Below are 21,699 nucleotides of genomic sequence, written 5' to 3'. Positions count from 1 at the left end.
TTCTGAGCCATTCTATGATACTTTATTTGAAACAGACAAAATAGACATATTTCTAGAAAAGTCTAACAAAAGTGCATCGGGAAGGGAAAGTGATCTCAACATTCCTCTATCTGTTGCAAAAATTGAACAAGCATTTAAACATTCTCACCAAATAAAAAAATAGACACAGGTACATCCATAGGCAAGTTTTTTTTTTGTTTTATAAAGTAAAAATTCAGTTTATTCATCTGTTTATGACACAGTACACAAGAGGCAAAGTGTTTCACATCATAGATTTCACTTCCAACTCCTTGGAATGTTCATTTCTTTGGCTAAAAGGAGAGACTAGACATGAGAGGCAGGCAATGCTTAGGCAACTGACATAAGGATGGGGAGGGGGTGATGTTAACACCATCCTCACGGGGACAGGCACAAGGGGTCTGTTAGTCACAAGCTATTTTCAGGAACTGTTAGCTGGAAACAAAGGAGCACCACTGCTGGGCGCTCATTCGCTGTGGGCCTCAGTCATTCCCCACCACACAGGTACAGCAGCGCCTTCTGGTAGTCGCCCTTCGTGTCTTGCTGGATGTAGTAGTACAGGGACTTGCTGTACTTTCTCTTGAATTCAGACCTAATTTTCAACATGTCCACTTCACTGCGAGAGACCATGATTCTAATCAGGACTTTATCACGAGTCCCCTTGCCCTTCATGGAGTCGTACAGCCAGTCAGCAAAATACAGGGGCTTGTTCTGAATGCACTGGACCAGGTTCAGGAAAGCATTTTCCAGGTCTCCTTTGACCTCCTCCTTGATGCTCTCCAGCATGTCATAAGGGCTGTAGCTCTTGTACCTTTCAAATACTTCCTGGAGGTGACACACACTCCGCTCAGTCATGATGCTGATCCACTTGGGTACATCAGTTCCTTTCCTCTTCACTCCAGCATCATAGAGATCCCGGGCATCTTGGTCAATCGGTTCATAATCAATGACAGAGCCATCCTCTGCTCTTCTACCCTTTGCAAGGGCAACCATCAGCTTGCAGAAGTCACCAGATGTGTCAGAAACGATGTCCTTCTCCAGATCAGTCTTGTACATTTCTTTGTAGACTCTGTTAATTTCTTGAAGCTCTTGGTTGGTCCTTGAGCAGATGATCTCAATGAGGGAGTCCTCATCAGTCCCCAGCCCCTTCATGGAGGCTTTCAGCTCAGAAGCATCATACTGAGCAGGTGTTTTCTTTTTTCTTTTTTCTTTTTTTATTGTTATGTTAATCACCATATATTACATCATTAGTTTTTGATGCAGTGTTCCATGATTCATTGTTTGTTCATAACACCAGTGCTCCATGCAGAACGTGCCCTCCTCAATACCCATCACCAGGCTAACCCATCCCCCTACCCCCCTCCCCTCTAGAACCCTCAGTTTGTTTTTCAGAGTCCATCATCTCTCATGCTTTGTCTCCCCCTCTGACATACTCCCCTTTTCTACCTCTCCTGTTATCTTCTTCTTTTTCTTTTTTCTTAAAATATGTTGCATTATTTGTTTCAGAAGTACAGATCTGTGATTCAACAGTCTTGCACAATTCACAGCGCTCACCGTAGCACATACCCTCCCCAATGTCTATCACCCAGCCACCCCATCCCTCCCACCCCCAACCACTCCAGTAACACTCAGTTTGTTTCCTGAGATTAAGAATTACTCATATCAGTGAGGTCATGTGATCCATGTCTTTCTCTGATTGACTTATTTCACTCAGCATAACACCCTCCAGTTCCATCCACGTCGTTGCAAATGGCAAGATCTCATTCCTTTTCATGGCTGCATAATATTCCATTGTGTATATATACCACCTCTTCTTTATCCATTCATCTGTCGATGGGCATCTTGGCTCTTTCCACAGTTTGGCTATGGTGGACATTGCTGCTATAAACATTGGGGTACACGTACCACTTCGGGTCCCTACATTTGTATCTTTGTGGTAAATACCCAGTAGTGCAATTGCTGGATCGAACGGTAGCTCTAATTTCAACTGTTTGAGGAACCTCCATACTGTTTTCCAGAGTGGTTGCACCAGCTTGCATTCCCACCAACAGTGTAGGAGGGTTCCCCTTTCTCCACATCCCCGCCAACATCTGTCGTTCCCTGACTTGTTAATTTTAGCCATTCTGATGGGTGTGAGGTGGTATCTCATTGAGGTTTTGATTTGGATTTCCCTGATGCCGAGCGATGTTGAGCACTTTTTCATGTGCCTGTTGGCCATTTGGATGTCTTCTTTGGAGAAATGTCTGTTCATGTCTTCTGCCCATTTCTTGATTGGATTATTTGTTCTTTGGGTGTTGAGTTTGATAAGTTCTTTATAGATTTTGGATACAAGCCCTTTATCTGATATGTCATTTGCAAATATTTTCTCCCATTCTGTCGGTTGTCTTTTGGTTTTGTGAACTGTTTCTTTTGCTGTGCAAAAGCTTTTTATCTTGATGAAATCCCAATAGTTCATTTTTGCCCTGGCTTCCCGTGCCTTTGGCGATGTTTCTAGGAAGAAGTTGCTGCGGCTAAGGTCGAAAAGGTTGCTACCTGTGTTCTCCTTTAGGATTTGGATGGACTCCTGTCTCACGTTTAGGTCTTTCAACCATTTGGAGTCTATTTTTGTGTGTGGTGTAAGAAAATGGTCCAGTTTCATTCTTCTGCATGTGGCTGTCCAATTTCCCCATCTCCATTTGTTGAAGAGACTGTGTTTTTGCCATTGGACATTCTTTCCTGCTTTGTCAAAAATAAGTTGACCATAGAGTTGAGGGTCCATTTCTGGGCTCTCGATTCTGTTCCATTGATCTATGTGTCTGTTTTTGTGCCAGTACCATACTGTCTTGATGATGACAGCTTTGTAATAGAGCTGGAAGTCCGGAATTGTGATGCCGCCAGCTTTGCTTTTCTTTTTCAACATTCCTCTGGCTATTCGGGGTCTCTTCGGATTCCATACAAATTTTAGGATTATTTGTTCCATTTCTTTGAAGAAAGTGGATGGTATTTTGATGGGGATTGCATTGAATGTGTAGATTGCTCTAGGTAGCATTGACATCTTCACAATGTTGATTCTCCCAATCCATGAGCATGGAACGTTTTTCCATTTCTTTGTGTCTTCTTCAATTTCTTTCATGAGTATTTTATACTTTTCTGAGTACAGATCCTTTGCCTCTTTGGTTAGATTTATTCCTAGGTATCTAATGGTTTTGGGTGCAATTGTAAATGGGATAGACTCCTTGATTTGTCTCTCTTCTGTCTTGTTGTTGGTGTATAGGAATGCCACTGATTTCTGTGCATTGATTTTATATCCTGCTACCTTACTGAATTCCTGTATGAGTTCTAGCAGTTTTGGGGTGGAATCTTTTGGGTTTTCCACATACAGTATCATATCATCTGCAAAGAGTGAGAGTTTGACTTCCTCTTTGCCGATTTGGATGCCTTTGATTTCTTTTTGTTGTCTGATTGCTGTGGCTAGGACTTCTAATACTATGTTGAATAGCAGTGGTGAGAGTGGACATCCCTGCCACGTTCCTGACCTTAGGGGAAAAGCTCTCAGCCTTTCCCCATTGAGAATGATATTCGCTGTAGGTTTTTCATAGATGGCTTTTATGATATTGAGGTATGTACCCTCTATCCCTATACTCTGAAGAGTTTTGATCAAGAAAGGATGTTGTACTTTGTCAAATGCTTTTTCTGCATCTATTGAGAGGATCATATGATTCTTGTTCTTTCTTTTGTTAATGTATTGTATCACGTTGATTGAGTTGCGGATGTTGAACCAGCCTTGCAGCCCAGGAATAAATCCCACTTGGTCATGGTGAATAATCCTTTTAATGTACTGTTGGATCCTATTGGCTAGTATTTTGGTGAGAATTTTTGCATCCATGTTCATCAAGGATATTGGTCTGTAATTCTCTTTTTTGATGGGGTCTTTGTCTGGTTTTGGGATCAAGGTAGTGCTGGCCTCATAAAATGAGTTTGGAAGTTTCCCTTCCATTTCTATTTTTTGGAACAGTTTCAGGAGAGTAGGTATTAATTCTTCTTTAAATGTCTGATAGAATTCCCCTGGGAAGCCATCTGGCCCTGGGCTTTTGTTTGTTGGGAGATTTTTGATGACTGCTTCAATTTCCTTAGTGGTTATAGGTCTGTTCAGGTTTTCTATTTCTTCCTGGTTCAATTTTGGTAGTTGATACATCTCTAGGAATGCACCCATTTCTTCCAGGTTATCTAATTTGCTGGCATAGAGCTGCTCATAATATGTTCTTATAATTGTTTGTATTTCTTTGGTGTTGGTTGTGATCTCTCCTCTTTCATTCATGATTTTGTGGATTTGGGTCATTTCTCTTTTCTTTTTGATAAGTCTGGCCAGGGGTTTATCAATCTTGTTAATTCTTTCAAAGAACCAGCTCCTAGTTTCGTTGATCTGTTCTACTGTTCTTTTGGTTTCTATTTCATTGATTTCTGCTCTGATCTTGATGATTTCTCTTCTCCTGCTAGGTTTAGGCCTTATTTGCTGTTCTTTCTCCAGCTCCTTTAGGTGTAGGGTTAGGTTGTGTATTTGAGACCTTTCTTGTTTCTTGAGAAAGGCTTGTAGTGCTATATACTTTCCTCTCAGGACTGCCTTTGCTGTTTCCCAAAGATTTTGAACAGTTGTGTTTTCATTTTCATTGGTTTCCATGAATTTTTTTAATTCTTCTTTAATTTCTTGGTTGACCCATTCATTCTTTAGTAGGATGCTCTTTAGCCTCCATGTATTTGAGTTCTTTCTGACTTTCCTCTCGTGGTTGAGTTCTAGTTTCAAAGCATTGTGGTCTGAAAATATGCAGGGAATGATCCCAATCTTTTGGTACCGATTGAGACCTGATTTGTGACCTAGGATGTGATCAATTCTGGAGAATGTTCCATGGGCACTAGAGAAGAATGTTTATTCCGTTGCTTTGGGATGGAATGTTCTGAATGTGTCTGTGAAGTCCATTTGGTCCAGTGTGTCATTTAAAGTCTTTATTTCCTTGTTGATCTTTTGCTTAGATGATCTGTCCATTTCAGTCAGGGGGGTGTTAAAGTCCCCCACTATTATGTATTGTTGTCAATGTGTTTCTTTGCTTTTGTTATTAATTGCCTTATATAATTGGCTGCTCCCATGTTCGGGGCATAGATATTTACAATTGTTAGATCTTCTTGTTGGATAGACCATTTAAGTAGGATATAGTGTCCTTCCTCATCTCTTATTACAGTCTTTGTTTTAAAATCTAGTTTGTCTGATATAAGGATTGCCACCCCAGCTTTCTTTTGGTGTCCATTAGCATGGTAAATGGTTTTCCACCCCCCAACGTTCAATCTGGGGGTGTCTTTGGGTGTAAAATGAGTCTCTTGCAGACAGCATATTGATGGGTCTTGTTTTTTAATCCAATCTGATAGCCTGTGTCTTTTGATTGGGGCATTTAGCCCATTTACATTCAGGGTAACTATTGAAAGGTATGAATTTAGTGCCATTGTATTACCTGTAAGGTGACTGTTAACTGTCTGTTGTCTGTGTTCGTTTCTGCTCTTTGCTGCTTTTAGGTTCTCTCTTTGCTTAGAGGACCCCTCTCAATATTTCTTGGAGGGCTGGTTTCGTGTTTGCAAATTCCTTTAGTTTTTGTTTGTTCTGGAAGCTTTTTATCTCTCCTTCTATTTTCAATGATAGCCTAGCTGGATATAGTATTCTTGGCTGCATATTTTTCTCGTTTAGTGCTCTGAAGATATCTTGCCAGGTCTCTGTGGATAGGTCTGTTGCCAATCTAATGTTTCTACCATTGTAGGTTACATATCTCTTCTCCCGAGCTGCTTTCAGGATTTTCTCTTTGTCTCTGAGACTCGTAAGTTTTACTATTAGATGTCGGGGTGTTGACCTATTTTTATTGATTTTGAGAGGGGTTCTCTGTGCCTCCTGGATTTTGATGCCTGTTTCCTTCCCCACATTAGGGAAGTTCTCTGCTATTATTTGCTCCAATATACCTTCTGCCCCTCTCTCTCTCTCTTCTTCTTCTGGGATCCCAATTATTCTAATGTTGTTTCATCTTATCATATCACTTATCTCTCGAATTCTGCCCTCGTGATCCTGTAGTTGTTTCTCTCTCTTTTTCTCAGCCTCTTTATTTTCCATCATTTGGTCTTCTATATCGCTGATTCTCTCTTCTGCCTCATTTATCCTAGCATTTAGTGCCCCCATTTTTGATTGCACCTCATCAATAGCCTTTTTGATTTCGATTTGGTTAGATTTTAGTTCTTTTATTTCTCCAGAAAGGGTTTCTCTAATAACTTCCACACTTTTTTCAAGCCCAGCTAGTATCTTTAAAGTCATGATTCTGAACTCTAGGTCCGACATCGTACTAATGTCCATATTGAGTAGGTCCCTGGCTGACGGTACTACCTCTTGTTCTTTTTGCTGAGGTGATTTCTTTCGTCTTGTCATTTTGTCCAGAGGAGAACAGATGAATGAGAGAACAAAATGCTAACAGGTTTACAACGTCCCCAGCAAATATACTGTATACAAATCAGAAAAGACCTGAAACCAGGGGAAAAGAAAGGGAAAGAAAGAAAAAAGAAAGAGAAAAAAAAAAAAGATAAAAAAAGATAAAAACAAAAACAAAACAATACAAAAAAAGCAGATTATGATCAAATATGATCAGGCTAGTGCATAGATCAGTGCCACACACTAGATTTTGGGCGTATTTTGGTCTGTTAGAAAAACGTGCCTCCTAAAATTTTAAAGGAAGAAAGACATATATGTACAAAATAAGGGTTGATACAATGAAGGGATGGATGATGACTGTAAAGATGAAAATTATAAAAGATTTTATAAAAGGACTTGGTAAGATAAGTTGTTTGAAAAAGGAAAGAAGATTTAAGAAAACAAAAAAAGGAAAAAGGGAGAGAATGTGATCAGGCAGGAGACTAGAACAAAGCCATACACTAGTGATTTAGGGTACATTTTGATCTGTTAGAAGAAACTGTACCTCAAAATTTTAAAGAGAGAACTTATATATATATGCCAAAAATAAGGGTAACTACTATGAAGGGATAAAATATGACTCTAAAAATGAAAAATAAAAAATGTTTTTTTTTTTTAAAAGGGATTGATAAGATGTTGGTTAAAAAGGGGAAAAAGAAAAATAAAAAAAAACAGTCAACAGAAATTAACTTTGATGAAATAATGAATCATGGTAAAAAAAAAAAAAAAGCCATGAATCTATGTGCAGTATTCCCCTAGCGCTGGAGTTCTCCCATTCTCCTTGATGGATCAACTTGGTCTTGGCTTGCTGGCTGTTTGTGCTGATCTTCTGGGGGAGGGGCCTGTTGCTGTGGTTTCCAAATGTCTTTGCCGGAGGCGGAATTGCCCCGCCCTTGTAGGTCCGGGCTAAGGAAGCTGCTCCGGTTTGCTCTCAGGAGCTTTTGTTCCCTGCAAGCTCTCGGTACAGCTTTGGAGGACCAGGGCAGAAATGGTGGCCTCCCAATCTCCACCCGGAGGAGCTGAGAACTCGGGGCCCCGCTCCTCAGTGTGCCCCCAGAGAAAAGCATTCACTTCCGTGTCCCCGGTCTCCGGCCGCACTCTGTGCTCACCCGGCCTGTGACCGAGCGTTGCTATCTCTGGCACCCGACGCCGCGCGGAGTCTCCAAACCCAGCTGATCCCTGCAGTGCGTTCCCGCACCCCTCCTCCCTGGGAAGGAAGGGGAGTCTCCCCGGATCTGCTGCTTGTTGGGTCTCTGCTGGAGGAGCCATGCCCCGACTGGGCCGCAGATCACAGTTTATGGCAACCCCGAGCTGAGAGCCCGCAACTCAGCTCCGTCTCTGCAGCCGGCTTCCCCGCTCTGATACCTGGGAGCTCTGGCGCACTGAGGCACCCCCGGTCTCTCTGTGACCCCAAGGGTCCTGAGACCACACTGTCCCGGGAGGATTCCACCCCCCGCTTAGCCACTGCAGCGACGTCCCTCCGCCGAGCCAACTTCTAAAAGGTCCGATTTTGTGCTCCGCGGCTCTAGCACTTGCCAGAAGCGGCCGACGGAGGACCCCTCCCCCGCCGTCTATCTTCCCGAATATCGCCTCGGATTCACTTCTCCGCACGCCCTACCTTCCAGTAAGTGGTCGCTTCTCTGTTCAGAGAGTTGTTGCTACTCTCCTGTTCGATCTCCTGTTGAGTTCGTAGGTGTTCAGAATGGTTTTGATCCCTATTCAGCTGAATTCCTGAGACCAGACGAAATCTAGGTCTCCTACTCCTCTGCCATCTTGCTCCGCCCCCTGAGCAGGTGTTTTCAATAGGCCGAAAATCATGGTCTCCAGGTGGCTGGACAAGGCTGACTTGAGTGCTGATGCAAGTTCCTTTTTGGTCATTCTCTGGTAGGCGAAGGCAATATCCTGTCTCTGTTCATTGTTGCAGTTGGTCAAAATGTTGACAATGGTGACCTCATCCACACCTTTGGTCTTGATGGCCGTTTCAATGTTCAGAGCATCACGCTCAGCATCAAAATTGGTGTATACTTTGACCCACCCGTATGCACTTGGGAGTGTGGAGTGATCGCCCTCCAAGCTGAGCTTGCAGAGAATTTCGTGAACAGTAGACATTTTGAAGGAAGCTGGGCCTGGCGCCGAGAGCTGTGAGCATCCCCAGTTGTAGAGCCCATCCATAGGCAAGTTTTAATGAAAGTCTTGATAATTCCAAGATATATATGTTTTTTCAGAGAATGAAATGAAAGAACACTATCAACTATTTTTGTTGTATAATCTTTTTTAAAAAACCAATTTATTGACATATAATTGACATGTAAAAAGCTATACATATATAATGTATATAACTTTATCAGTTTTGAGATAAGTACACACACATAAAACTATTACCACTATCTATACAATAAATATATCCATCACCACCAAAAGTTTCCTCTTGCCCTGTTATTGTTGTTGTTTTGTAATAATAACACTTAATATAAAGTCTACCCTCTTAGCAAATTTTTAAATATATAATATTGTTAACTATAGGGCGCCTGGGTGGCTCAGTTGGTTAAGCGACTGCCTTCGGCTCAGGTCATCATCCTGGAGTCCCGGGATCGAGTCCCACATCAGGCTCCCTGCTCAGCGGGGAGTCTGCTTCTCCCTCTGACCCTCTTCCCTCTCGTGCTCTCTATCTCTCATTCTCTCTCCCTCAAATAAATAAAATCTTTAAAAAAAAAATAGTGTTAACTATAGGCTCAATGCTGTACAGTAGACAGTACATAAGTAGAGTAAGTGAATGTCTATGACTTATTGTATAAATGTAACTCTGTACCATTTGGCTAGTATCTCCCTATTTTCTCATTCCCTTGGCCTCTACCAACCACCATTCGACTCTCTGCTTCTATAAGTTTGACAATTTTAGATTTCTTCTGTAAGTGGTGTCATGTAGCATTTGTCCTTCTGTGTCTCACTTTTTTCACTTGGCTTAATGCCCTCCATGTTGTTCAAATGTCAGGATTTCCTTCTTTTTTTAAGGGCTGAATAATATTACATTGTATGCATATAACATATTATTTATTCATTTATTGATATTTAGTTTGGTTCCATTTTTGTGCTATTGAGAATAATGCTGCAATGAACATTAGAGTGCAGGTATCTTTAAGTTGTTGATTTCAATTCCTTTGGATACATACACGGAAGTGAGACTGCTGAGTCATGTGGTAGTTCTCTTTTTGCTTTTTGAGGAACCTTTGTAAGGTTTTCCATAGGGCCTGGATGAATTTACATTCCCACTAACAATGTACACATGTTTTCTTTTTCTCCTATCCTAAGTTAATATTTGTTCCATTTTTTTTTGTAGTAATCATCCTAACAAGTGTGAGATGATATCTCATTATGGTTTTGAGTTGCAATCAGTAAAGGAAGAGGAGATATTATAACTGATACCATGGAAATAAAAAAAAAAGCTCATAAGGGACTACTTCAGTTATTATATACACCAATAAATTAAATTAACTAACCTAGAAGAGGGGCACCTAGGTGTCTCAGTCAGTTAAGCGTCTGCCTTTGGCTCAGGTCATGATCCTAGGACACTTGGATTGAGCCCCAGCATCTGGCTCCCTGCTCACTAGGGAGTCTGCTTCTCCTTCTTCTCTCAACCCTTCTCCCTCTCCCCGTCACTCACGTGCTCTCTTTATCTCAAATAAATAAAACTTTTAAAATAAATAATAACCTAGAAGGAATGGACAAAGTCCTAGAAACACACAACCAAGACTGACTCAAGAAATAGAAAGCGTGAGAAGGGCAATAACCAGTCCTGAGAAAGACTGCTAAAACAAAAACAAAAAACAAAAAAATCTCCCCACAAAGAAAAGCCAAAGATCAGGTATCTTCAAAAGCAACTTATACCAAACATTTGAAGAATTAATATCAATGTCTCTTAAAGTTTTTTTAAAAAATAGAAGATGAGGGAAACTTCCACGTTCAATTTATGAGGTCAACATCACCCTCATACCAAAGCCAAAGATAACACAAGAAAAGAAAACTACAACTCCAGATATATATCCCTGATGAACATGGAGGCAAAAATCCTCAACAAAATATCAGTGAATGGAATTTAACAGCACAATAGGATGATACATCATGGCCAAGTATAATTTTGATAAAGCCAGTCCTGAATAACAGGAGGAAGGAAGATTATAGGCTAATCTCATTCATGAGCATATTACAAATATCCTTTTTTTAATTGGCAAAAATGAAGCCAACAATGCCTATAAAAAGGTAATAGAGCACAACCAAGTAGGGAATACTAAGTGAGTTTAAAGTTAAATTATCTATTAATAAAATTTACCCTACTAACAAAGTAAAGAAGGATCATATATTTATTTCAGTAGAAGGGGGAAAGACACATTTAATAAAATTCAACATCTATTCATGATATAAAGGAAAAACAAACAAAACAAAAACCTCTAATCAAAAAAAGAAGGGAACTTCTCAATCTGCTAAAAGTTAACATTAAAAATAAATGTAAAGGAAAACAACTTTATTTCATTCTATTAAGTCCAAGTTGCCGTTTGTTAAAAAAAAGATGTACTGCAAATAAAGAAAAAAATACTACCCATTAAACTATAGTAATCACTGATTGTAAGGCTTATTACCCTTTCGGACTTGTTGAAATGTGGAAAATTCATGTGCTTTAGAATTCACAAACCACAGTAACTGTGATATATTAAAAGAATTCTCTTAAAAATTAGGACTGCAAGAGGATGTTCACTACCACTTCAATTCTTTATCCTAGTGAAGCTCTTGGTAGTGGATTGGATAGTGTCTCCTCAAAATTCATTTCCACTTAGAATCTCAAAATGTTACCGCCTTTGAAAATAGGATCTTTATAGATGTAAGTAGTTGAGTACCTTGAGAAGAAATCATCCTGCATTTACACTGTTCCCCAAATCCAATGCCTGGTATCCTTAGAAGAGGAGTTAACACAGAAAGACACAGAAAGAAAGCCTAGTGAAGACCGGAGCAAAGATTGGAGTTATGCTGCTACCCGGCAAGGAGTGCTGAGGCCACCAGGTGCTGGAAGACACAAAGAAGGCTTCCTCCCTAGAGTCTTCAGAGGGAGACCCTACTGACACCCAAAGACTTCTATTCTCTAGCTGGTGGAAAAATAAATTCCTGTTGTTTTAAGCCACTCAGAATGTGGTAATTTGTTACGGCATTTGTAAGAAACTGATACAATCCTTTAATATACTTGCATAAGACAAGAAAGTAATAGATAAAAGGATTGGAAAGAAAGCTATTCACAAATCATAACTGTATAAAAAATCAGGCAAAAATTATTTTATTTAAAGAATGAGTTTGACAGAGCTGCTGGATATAAATTAATATACCATAATCAACTGTTTACTTATAAAATAACCACAAAATGTTAGAAAGCATATTTTCTAACATTTTTAAAGACATCGTTTGCAATAGTAATAAATTTATAAGCACCTAGAAATACATACAAAATATATACAATAATTTTTTTGGAGAAAATTATAAAACTTATTCAAAGTTTAAATAACTTGTAAAATAAACCATGTTCGTAGATAAGAAGACACATTATTGGAAAGATTAAAAACTCTCCCTAAATTGATAAGCAAATTAAAATAAATTCTTTGTGAACCTTTACATACTAATTCTACAGTTTACAAAGAAGAGCAAAGGGCCAAGAATAGCCATGGTGCTCCTGAAAAGTTTGGCTCAGAGGAGATGGGGGTCATCTTAGCTGATATTAACACTCATTATAAAACCATAGTAATTAAGACAGTGTAGTATCAGCACAGGGGTAGACAAATAGACCAGCAGAACAGAATGAGAAAATTCAGAAACAGATCCACGCATATATACAAACAGAAAATGTACAAAATTGAGACCACACATTTAGAAAGATGCATTGCAATCTGGAACTGCCACACCAACCGTGATTTCCTAAGCCTAGGTCCATAATAGATTGAAAATTAAAACAAAACAAACTTAAGTATTAGCTTAGACAACAAAATTACAATTTAAAAATATTCAGTAATCCTGAATAATCGGTCAAAACGATGCTTCCCAGATACACCAAAATAGACTAAATTTGGCAAATCAAAATGAGCCACGCTGGATGACAACCAAATCAGTTTTGAATAAGTGGGTCAGGTTAGAGAAAAATTCAGAGGTCAGAGTGGATTGTAAGCAAACCTAAACCTGATGTTCTTTGGCCAGGATTGGATTTGTGCCCTCACAATCTACCCACACTGTGACACATGAACATGGAGTCACTGACCCTCTTAAGACCCCACTGTGGTAAAGTGAGTTACCATGCTGTAACAATGCCCTGGACATGCACCATATGTTGCAAAGTTCCAGGGAAATCGGTGCATATTTATAGATTCACAGAGTACTAAAGGAGGAAGGGATCCCAAAAGCCATGAAATGTTATCCTGTCATTTCTACAGTAAAGAAACAAATACTGTGACGTTGAACAACTAACTTCAAGTGGTCTGGTGAGACTAGGAGAAACTAGGATCTCCGTTTCCTGAGATATAATAGGCCTCTGCTTGCAGCAAAAAGAAAGTAGTCTACAAAGTAGACAGCCCCATTTACTCAGCATGAAACAAACTGCCAATTGCCATGAAGAACATAGAGCCATACTTTGCAGAACCATCATGTCTGAAGGAATTGTACCACCAACTGGGGAAAACATCATCAATCCCAATCCAACCACAGACTTCCTATCTTCAAGTTCAATGTGCACACTTGGTCACATGTTTTGGAGGTAATGAGCAAGGCTACAGTATCTCTACTCACGCTCATCAAATTAGATCAGCTTGTCTTAAAAGATTTAACAACATGAATTGCAAAGGCTTATGTACTCACGGACTCAGGTCATTCCTTAGATCCATGAGGAGTCCTTCCTTACCACTTTCTTGTGGTGGCAGTCCGAAGATAGATCACGGATTGTTTCTGGCTTATTTATTTACAAGTTTAAAAGTCTCTGAGGGGAAGAAAAAAAAAAAAGTCTCTGAGAAAATGGAGCTTCTCTTTCCCAGTTGTTCCAATTAGAACTCAATCTTGCCAAACCCACTTGAATTACATGATATCCCTGAACCAAACACAGAAGCCAATGGAATCCATACACTAACTGGGGCTGGGGCTGGGGCTGAGTCACATACCTGTCCCTGGACCAGAGTGAGGCTGGCCTCCTCATGAAATGAGTGTAGGAAAGGACCTCACACAAAGGCAAAGAGAGATGTTCTTATCAGAAGGAGAAATAATTGCCAGGCAGGCAAAAAGTACAGGGTTCCACTAGAGGAAGCAATGAATAATGCTGCAGGTTAAAAAGAAACCTACATAGAAGTGCTATTAAGGAATATTATAAAATGACAGGGTTTTTTAATACATAAATAATAATAAATAAATAATAAATAATGAATCTCACCACCTCACCACTGTGATTACCTTTGTCTCCCTGGGTTCTCTTGTGATCTCTGGTGATCTGTATGTACATTTCTATCATGTCAGCACCAAAGTGAATGCACAATTTTGAGAGCTGTTTTTCTCATTTAACATAATACAAACTTTTTTAACCCCTCACCTTAAACATATTCACCAGCACCTTTGTGATTCAGAGGTGAGATTTTGTTAGTATATTAAACAACCCTTAAAAGAAAACTTCCCAAGAAAGCTTCCCTGGGGGTAAGGAAGGGATTGGTAACTGAGCAAGACCTTGAAAGATGGATACTACTTGGCCATGTGGACATATCTGCACAGGGCATGAACAAAGCCAGAGTGACAGAAGGGTATGAGGCACAGGGTGGGAGAAGTTAGATTTGAAGTGGTAAACGACTGGGTGCAGACCGCATGAATACCATGCCAAGAAGCCTGAAGGTCACATGACAGGCCATAGGTCATTGAAGAAAAGGAAGGCAAGTGCCACTTTCTGAGGACTTATGTGCTGGGGACTTCCAAAAGGCAGCTAACAGCCCATGAATAAGAACATAAGGACACTGATTCCCTCTCAATGCATAAGGACAGAAACCTGGGAGACGCTTTATTAGCTGCTAATGGCAAGATTTACTCTCACTTAGAACCAAAAGAAAAAAAAAGTTAGATTTTCTTTCTTTCTTTCCCCCTTTTTATTGTCTGGTCTATTTACAAAACTTAATAAAGCTAAAAATAAAAATAATTTCAGGAATTAACTATCTCTAACAGATGCATTCTTTTTTTTCCCAACTGCCAACGTTCTGGAAGGTACGTGTGTCAAAGGAGAAAGAGGCATCGTTCACTCTGTTTTGCCAAACTGAATTTAGAAGGATAAACACCAGGTCTTGGGGCAGGTCTACCCTCCCAGATGCCTGGCATGGCCACTTGTCATCTAGAAATTTCGGAGGGAGAGAGCACAGGGGCCACAGTAGACGCTGGACAAAGACCTGGATTAGAGTCCCAGTTTCACCACCTACCAGCTGGGTGACTTTAAGCAAATGACTAAATGTTGTTGTGCCCAATTTCCTTAGCCATAAAATGAAGACACAAAAGCACAAAATACCCCCTCTCTAGCTTTTGAGGGGGGGCGTCGTAATAGGAAAATAATTCATGTTAAAAACAGAACAGTGACTGGCTGGTAAAAAGCTCTTTCCTGTTATATTCTAGAATATGAAAATACCGTATTAGTTAACCAGGCTGAGAGATCAAATGAGAAAGAACAGTTTACAGTGCTCTGTGACCTACTAGGTGCCAATTCCATACCCCTTCCTTGGGCTCATCTCCCATACAGCAACTATCCTATTGTAACGTCATTTTCTTCAGGTTTGTTTGACTTCTCAAATCCATTGTGAGAAGTCACAAGAAGGGTTTTTGTTTTTTGCAATCCACATACCGAGTATTATAATAAATCAGCATGAAGATTTAATACATGTTTGTTAAACACTCATTTATAATGGCTGCAAAATCTCAGCAATACATTTCTACCATCATGCAAACTAGAGATACTATAAAATAAATATAAGTTTATCTCCTTTAAACCTACCAGTCTTCTTCCTTAAAAAAGTTCCATGATTTGTCTCAAAAAAGCAGGGTCAACATTAATAAATTTCCTTGGCTGTGTTTTATATCCTCTATAGAATTCCAACAAAAAAAAAAAAAGAAAAGAAAATTTCACCCCTAATTATCTTTTGGTAAGTGACTTCGTATATGCAACCACATCTATCCTTGTAACATTTTGCTCCTGCTCAAAGAACAGTGCTGGGGCGGAGACGGGGTAAAGCAGACATCTAATTCACCTGTGTCCTTTGTGGCCACTTCCCTGGCCCTAGGCAAGCAAACACACCCTGGACTGTCTAATTGCTGTCACATTGGAAAGTTGTTTTTTTTTTTTTTAATTATTTATTTATTAGAGAGAGAGAGAGAGTGCACACATGAGAGGGGGGAGGGTCAGAGGGAGAAGCAGACTCCCTGCTGAGCAGGGACCCTGATGCAGGCCTGGATCCTGGGACTCCAGGATCATGACCTCAGCCAAAGGCAGCCGCTTAACCAACTGAGCCGCCCAGGTGCCCAGAAAGTTTTTGTTTTTTTTTTCCCCAAATACATTTGTGCCTTGTGGTTATAGAAGAGATTCTGCTTATTGTAGGAAATTCAGAAAATAAAAAAAAGGGGAAAAATTTCATCTATGTATCATCTCTGAACATAAGGAAAACCCTTGCCAAGACTTTGCAGTTTTCCTCCCTCTCATCTTTTTAATATACCGTTGACCCTTGAACAATGCAGGGGGTTAGGGGCAGCAGGTTCCTGCAGAGTTGAAAATCTGCATCAAAACTATGACTTCCCAAAACTTAAATACTGGTAGCCTACTGCTGACCAGAAGTCTTACTATAACAAAGTCGATTAACATATTTTATGTTATATATATTACATGCTGTATTCTTACAATGAAGTAAACCAAAGAAAAGGTTATTAAGAAATCTTCAGGAAGAGATAATATATTCACAGCAGCCCACCATAAAAACCTGCGTCTAAGTGGGCACATGCGGTTCGAACCCGTGGTGATCAAGGGTCAACTGCACATATAATGGCATAGTTGTTTGTTTTAACTTGAGCTTATTCTTCATTTTCTTCAAACTTCATTTTCTATATTTAGGTAAGGGTTTTGTTTTGTTTTCCATGTTTGGGAATAAGATCTTTTTTTTTTTCACCCTCTGGGCTGGCAAGTCATGGAACTCACAGTCTTCCCAGGGATTTCAACTGATTTATCCCCACGTTTGAATCCAGAGAACAACCTTGGGGGCTATCGGTGAAGGCAAACCCACTGCTACTGGAGAAAGGTCATTTCCTTTAGTGGTTTGGCTCTACTAATTTTTCCAACAGGGAGCCGCTATTGAGTAGCCACACCTCCGATACTCACTTCTGTTAGTGTCAACACTACTGATTCAGGATTCAGACCCAATCTCTGGCTGTGACTTTTTTTAAAGCAAGAGTAAGTAGAAAGTGAGATTTCTGACTCTGGAGAGAATCAAGCAGCTGATAACTTTGTGTGTTTCAGGCATTTGGGTAACACAGGCTTTTGACAAAACCAGTCTTGCCAATTCTATAAAATAAGTAGTGCCACAAATCCTTAAAAGGACACATGCCCCTCAGACCCAAGCAGATCTCCTCTGCAGGGACATGAATGCTGCTGATGGCTCAACCTGAGTCTCTGCTATGGTATTAAAAATGAATTATTTTCTCTTCAGGTTTTTACTTGTCTATTAGCATAGAGGTTTTAGCCTTCTCCAGGGAGTGTTTTCAGTGACACAAATTCAAGCCTTCCAAACACCTCAGCAAGCCCTGACTATGAATGAGGCTGAGGTGAGCACTGTTGCTGATGGTGAGTACTGCAGCTGGGTGTAAAAGATTTATATGGGACGAAGGAAGGAGAATAAAGGTAGGCAGGCAAAGTCATGGAACAATTATTCCTCTATGAGCAGGGTCTACCCTTGAAGTCTCAGAATAACCCCCAGAATTACATGTTGGGTTGGGGCTCAGCCATTAAGGCACAGGATGGAAGAAAAAAGAAAGGAGCAAAAGGAAAGGGTATTAGCATTTACTCTGTACCTTCACACAAGGCACTGTGCCAGGATTTATGTGGACACAATTAGCCCTGTGCCCCTTAAACGTTATGGAGGGAAGCAATAGAAAATAGCACTTTATAGCTTGAGCTTTGGGGTCAGAAGGAGCTGGATTTGGCTCTACCTCTGCCTACCTGCGACACCTTGGACTATGATCTATGTAATCTATGTTGCAATTTCTTCATCTATAAAACAGGCATTCTATTAATACTTACCTCTCACTGAGCTTTTATGAAGATTACTGAGATGTGCCAGGCAAAGCACTTAGCACAGTGCTTAAGATTCATAGGAGACATTTCTGAACTGTACTTATTATGACTACTCCTACCTTAGAGATGAAGCCCTGTCTCAGAGAGATTAACTGACTTGATCTGAACATACCCCATGTCCTTGATCTGTGTTCACAAAAGTTAAGCTTTTTTATTGAAGCCATATCATACACAACCTTGTAGGCCACTTCTCCAAAGTCTTACTTATAGGTACTGTTTTGAAGCTGCAGCCTTCCAATCTTATCCTTACTTGTTTTACATCATTATAGAAGGCTTTACATTCAGAGGAAAAATTTACCTTTGGAATGTAGCCCATTGTTCCAAGCTGCCACAATCTTTTTGTCTACAGCTTTTGTCAATCAAACAGTAACCATGCCTTCCAGCTCCAAGTCCTCTGCAATGCTGATTAATATGCCTTCCACATTCTCATGGCTCATGAAAATGTTGGGCAGATGGAGCTCCACAGGGTATCTCTGGAGACCAACTTTCCTCCGATGCAATATCTAGTCTTACCACCTTATTTTACAAATGAGTAAACAGGTCTAGAGAGTTTAGATGTCTATATCACACTGCATGGTTTGTCAGTGAGTGAGCCAGCACCCTTTCATTCAGATGCTTATTAAAGGAATAGGTTTTTTTTTTTTTTTTTAAGTGAAGGAGTAAAAACACCAGTAAGCATTTCTCTTCTCTCTTGGAAATTACATCTAATAGAGAAAAGTACCAGTAGTCAGTGTTTGAGAAGGCACCATGCTATAGTCTGGGACAGAGCCAAAGATACACAAGTGACAGGAAACTTGCTCTCAAAAAGGCTATCACTCAGTCTGGGGAAATGGTGTTTCTTTGGATTTTATGTTTTTTAATGACCAGGGAAATATATCTTAAATAGTTAAAGAGTGCCAGGAATCGCGAGAGGGGGAGAATGCCTTATAAATGCCTTGCTATCCAATGATCTCTTCCCAGAACGAAGCACTATTGGGTGAATGAGCCATGGACTGATCAGCAGATGCTTGTAAACTGTGTGTGTGAAGCCCAGCTCTTCCCTGGCCCATTATGATGTGGGAAACAAAGGCAGAAGAAAAATTATTAAATTTCCTTACTACCTACAGCCCACTGACAAGTCCTTGAAACAGGCAGAGTAACATTCCTCTAGGGACTCAACTGCCTCGATGTTGACACTTTGCTAAGGGCAAAAGGCAATCCTAGCCCGACTCCACCCCCCTGCCCACCCCCCCCAATCCTGTAAGTCTACTTTAACATATAGAAATTCCTTTGGAAACTTCCTTTACCTCTAAACCCCCCAAGATAAGTGTTGGCAATCATCCCCCAAGCATATGGCCCACTGATATACATCTGAAGGGTCTCATGACTAAGGTTTTATTAGATGGTAATAAATAACATTTTTCCCAACAATAGCTAGCCCCCTCAAGGTCCTGGAAAACTTGCTTCCAAAATTCCTTAGAGACTTATGCTATCCCTAACTGCCTCCCAGCGGGGCCACTTCTCATGACCCCGGTGCAGCTCCTTCTGCCCACGGGTCCTGTCCTTGTGCCTTAATAAAATCACCTTTTTGCACCACAGATGTCTCAAGAATTCTTTCTTCTCCATCAGCTTCAAACCCTGTCTTTCCTACATTACATTGTAGACAGTTTTATATCAGATGATCTAGGCAAGAAAGATATATTTTTTAAAGATTTTATTTGACAGAGAGTGAAATAGTGAGACAGGGAACACAAGCAGGGGGAGTGGGAAAGGGGGAGAAGTAGGCTTCCCGCCGAGCAGGGAGCCTGATGCGGGGCTCGATGTGGGGCTCGATCCCAGGACCCTGGGATCATGACCTGAGCTAAAGGCAGACGCTTAACAACAGAACCACCCAGGCGCCCCTATGCAAGAAAGATATTTTAGGTGGCAAATGAATGGGCCAAGTCCACAGACATTTCCATTATAGATAGCTGCATTTCATTTGCAAGTATTATAGAGGTACACACATATAATCCCCTCATCCTTATCCTGCAGAAAAAGAACATGGGGAAAAGATGGCAAAATCTCTAACAAAGTGGTATCTGTTAGAGGAGAATTACAATCCAACACTCAAATGTATATGGTGGGCACATATGGTAGGCATGCAACCCTAGGGCTTCACCTAATCCATAACTCTCCTATTCAAAATTAAATTTTGTTATTACATAACTTCATCATCATCATCATACTTCACTAAAATAGGAAAGGATTACATTTATTTTCCCAGAGTATAAATCTGCAACACTTATATCATTTTTTCTAATTCCATTTTTGTTTTGTTTTAGCATTATCTCTCATGATATACAGTATGTTTGTTCCTCTAGTAACACCATCACATATCATTACTGATTTATCAAATTCAACTTCTAGACCCAGGTTACTAATTCAACGGATATATTTTCCACTGCTCAGATTAATAATACCATATAGATGACAAAGTTATTCCATATTGTATTTTAAAAGTCACTGCTTTTATAACCTAAGCATCACATCATTTGCAGAATATTCAGTGCATAGAAACCATAGTACAGAATACACAATGGAGACTGAGTTCTTTCCATTTCAACAGCTGAAGTGGTGTGCCCACAAGATATGAACATTAACATGGTTACACTTTCTGTGGGTTGACAGCCTTGAAGTTTTGAGATTGCATTTTTTAAAATTTTGAGATATATCTTATTTCAAACTTGGGGCATTGAATCTTTTAAAATACTTTTGGATTAAGCTAATTTCCAATGTGTATCATTCAAAACTTCAAAAGCGACCCTACTGTAATGAGGATTTTGGTTGAAAACAATGTTACAAGTCTCAGTACCCAGAATGATCTACAGAAAAACATTAAATGCCAGTATTCCTCGGTACTGTCTTGGGTGTCTGGGGCACCATTTCCTCCAAAGTACAAACCAGGGGTTGGAGAGCTCCACCATCCACCCACTAAAGCCTCTAAATGACATGTGCAATGTTAAAAGAAAAGAGCCTCTTCTTCCCAAGCTACTCTGTGCTCCCGATGGGTCAATGTGATCTCATTACCTTCCAAACATTTCCCATTTGCTCATGACTTTGCACCTGGCATACCCTTTCAACCTCTTGGAATATCTCCAGAGCATCATTCATGGCAAGATTAACCATCCTTAGGTTTACATCATTCTTATCCACTCCAACCTCTTGGCACTGAAGTATGTTCTGTCTCACCAATATGTCAACCTTTTTGGCCTAATGAATGATTTTTCCTACTGCATTATAGTATCTATGTTGGGTCTGTGCAGAGCAGGTCAACACAGGATCACAAGAGCCCATTGCTCAATTTTCTCATATACCATGAGGCCAGTATACTGTGAGGCAGTGATGCAACACAATGATGTAGTTTGAAATCAGCCAGGTTGGGGATATTTACACCACAGGAATTGTTAATTGCTACAAATTCCCCACCCCTCCACCATCACACAAAATAGTGCTAGTTGATAGATATATAACAACAGGCCATTGATTACAGACAACAAGCTTAAGAACTTTGCAGTCTGACTGCCTGTGTGAACCACTTAGTAGTTGTGTGACTATATGCAAGTTATTTTTCTCTCTACACTTCAGTGTCCACATATGTCAAGTGGAGACAACAAAAGAGTCAGGACGACAGGGTAGAAGTGAAGATAAAAATCAAATATCCATGTGGTGTGGTAGGTAGGGCACATGGCAGTGTATCATTCCCTGTGTCAGCTGTTATTACCATTATCATCATTATTATTACCTTTTAGTGGGGAGCAAGGGAGGAACAGACACTGAAAACTACAATCTTATATATACCACAGTTTTGATTGAT

At 40.1% G+C, this 21,699-nt stretch overlaps 1 protein-coding gene across 1 annotated transcript; it reads right to left on the bottom strand.

Moving 5' to 3' along the window:
- Positions 1-200: 200 nt before the first annotated feature.
- LOC113917767 (annexin A2-like) lies at positions 201-8,614 on the bottom strand. The gene is made up of 2 exons (XM_027585757.1): positions 8,273-8,614; positions 201-1,197 (listed from the first exon to the last, which is right to left on the bottom strand). Exons 1-2 carry the CDS (start codon positions 8,597-8,599, stop codon positions 505-507), a joined length of 1,020 nt encoding a protein of 339 aa, XP_027441558.1. The 5' UTR covers positions 8,600-8,614; the 3' UTR covers positions 201-504.
- Positions 8,615-21,699: the final 13,085 nt, after the last annotated feature.

Source organism: Zalophus californianus, chromosome 1 (genome assembly GCF_009762305.2).
Source record: "Zalophus californianus isolate mZalCal1 chromosome 1, mZalCal1.pri.v2, whole genome shotgun sequence".
Lineage (NCBI taxonomy): Eukaryota > Metazoa > Chordata > Mammalia > Carnivora > Otariidae > Zalophus > Zalophus californianus.
The sequence above is the reverse complement of the archived record's forward strand: the minus strand, read 5'-3'. Positions and strand labels throughout refer to the sequence as shown.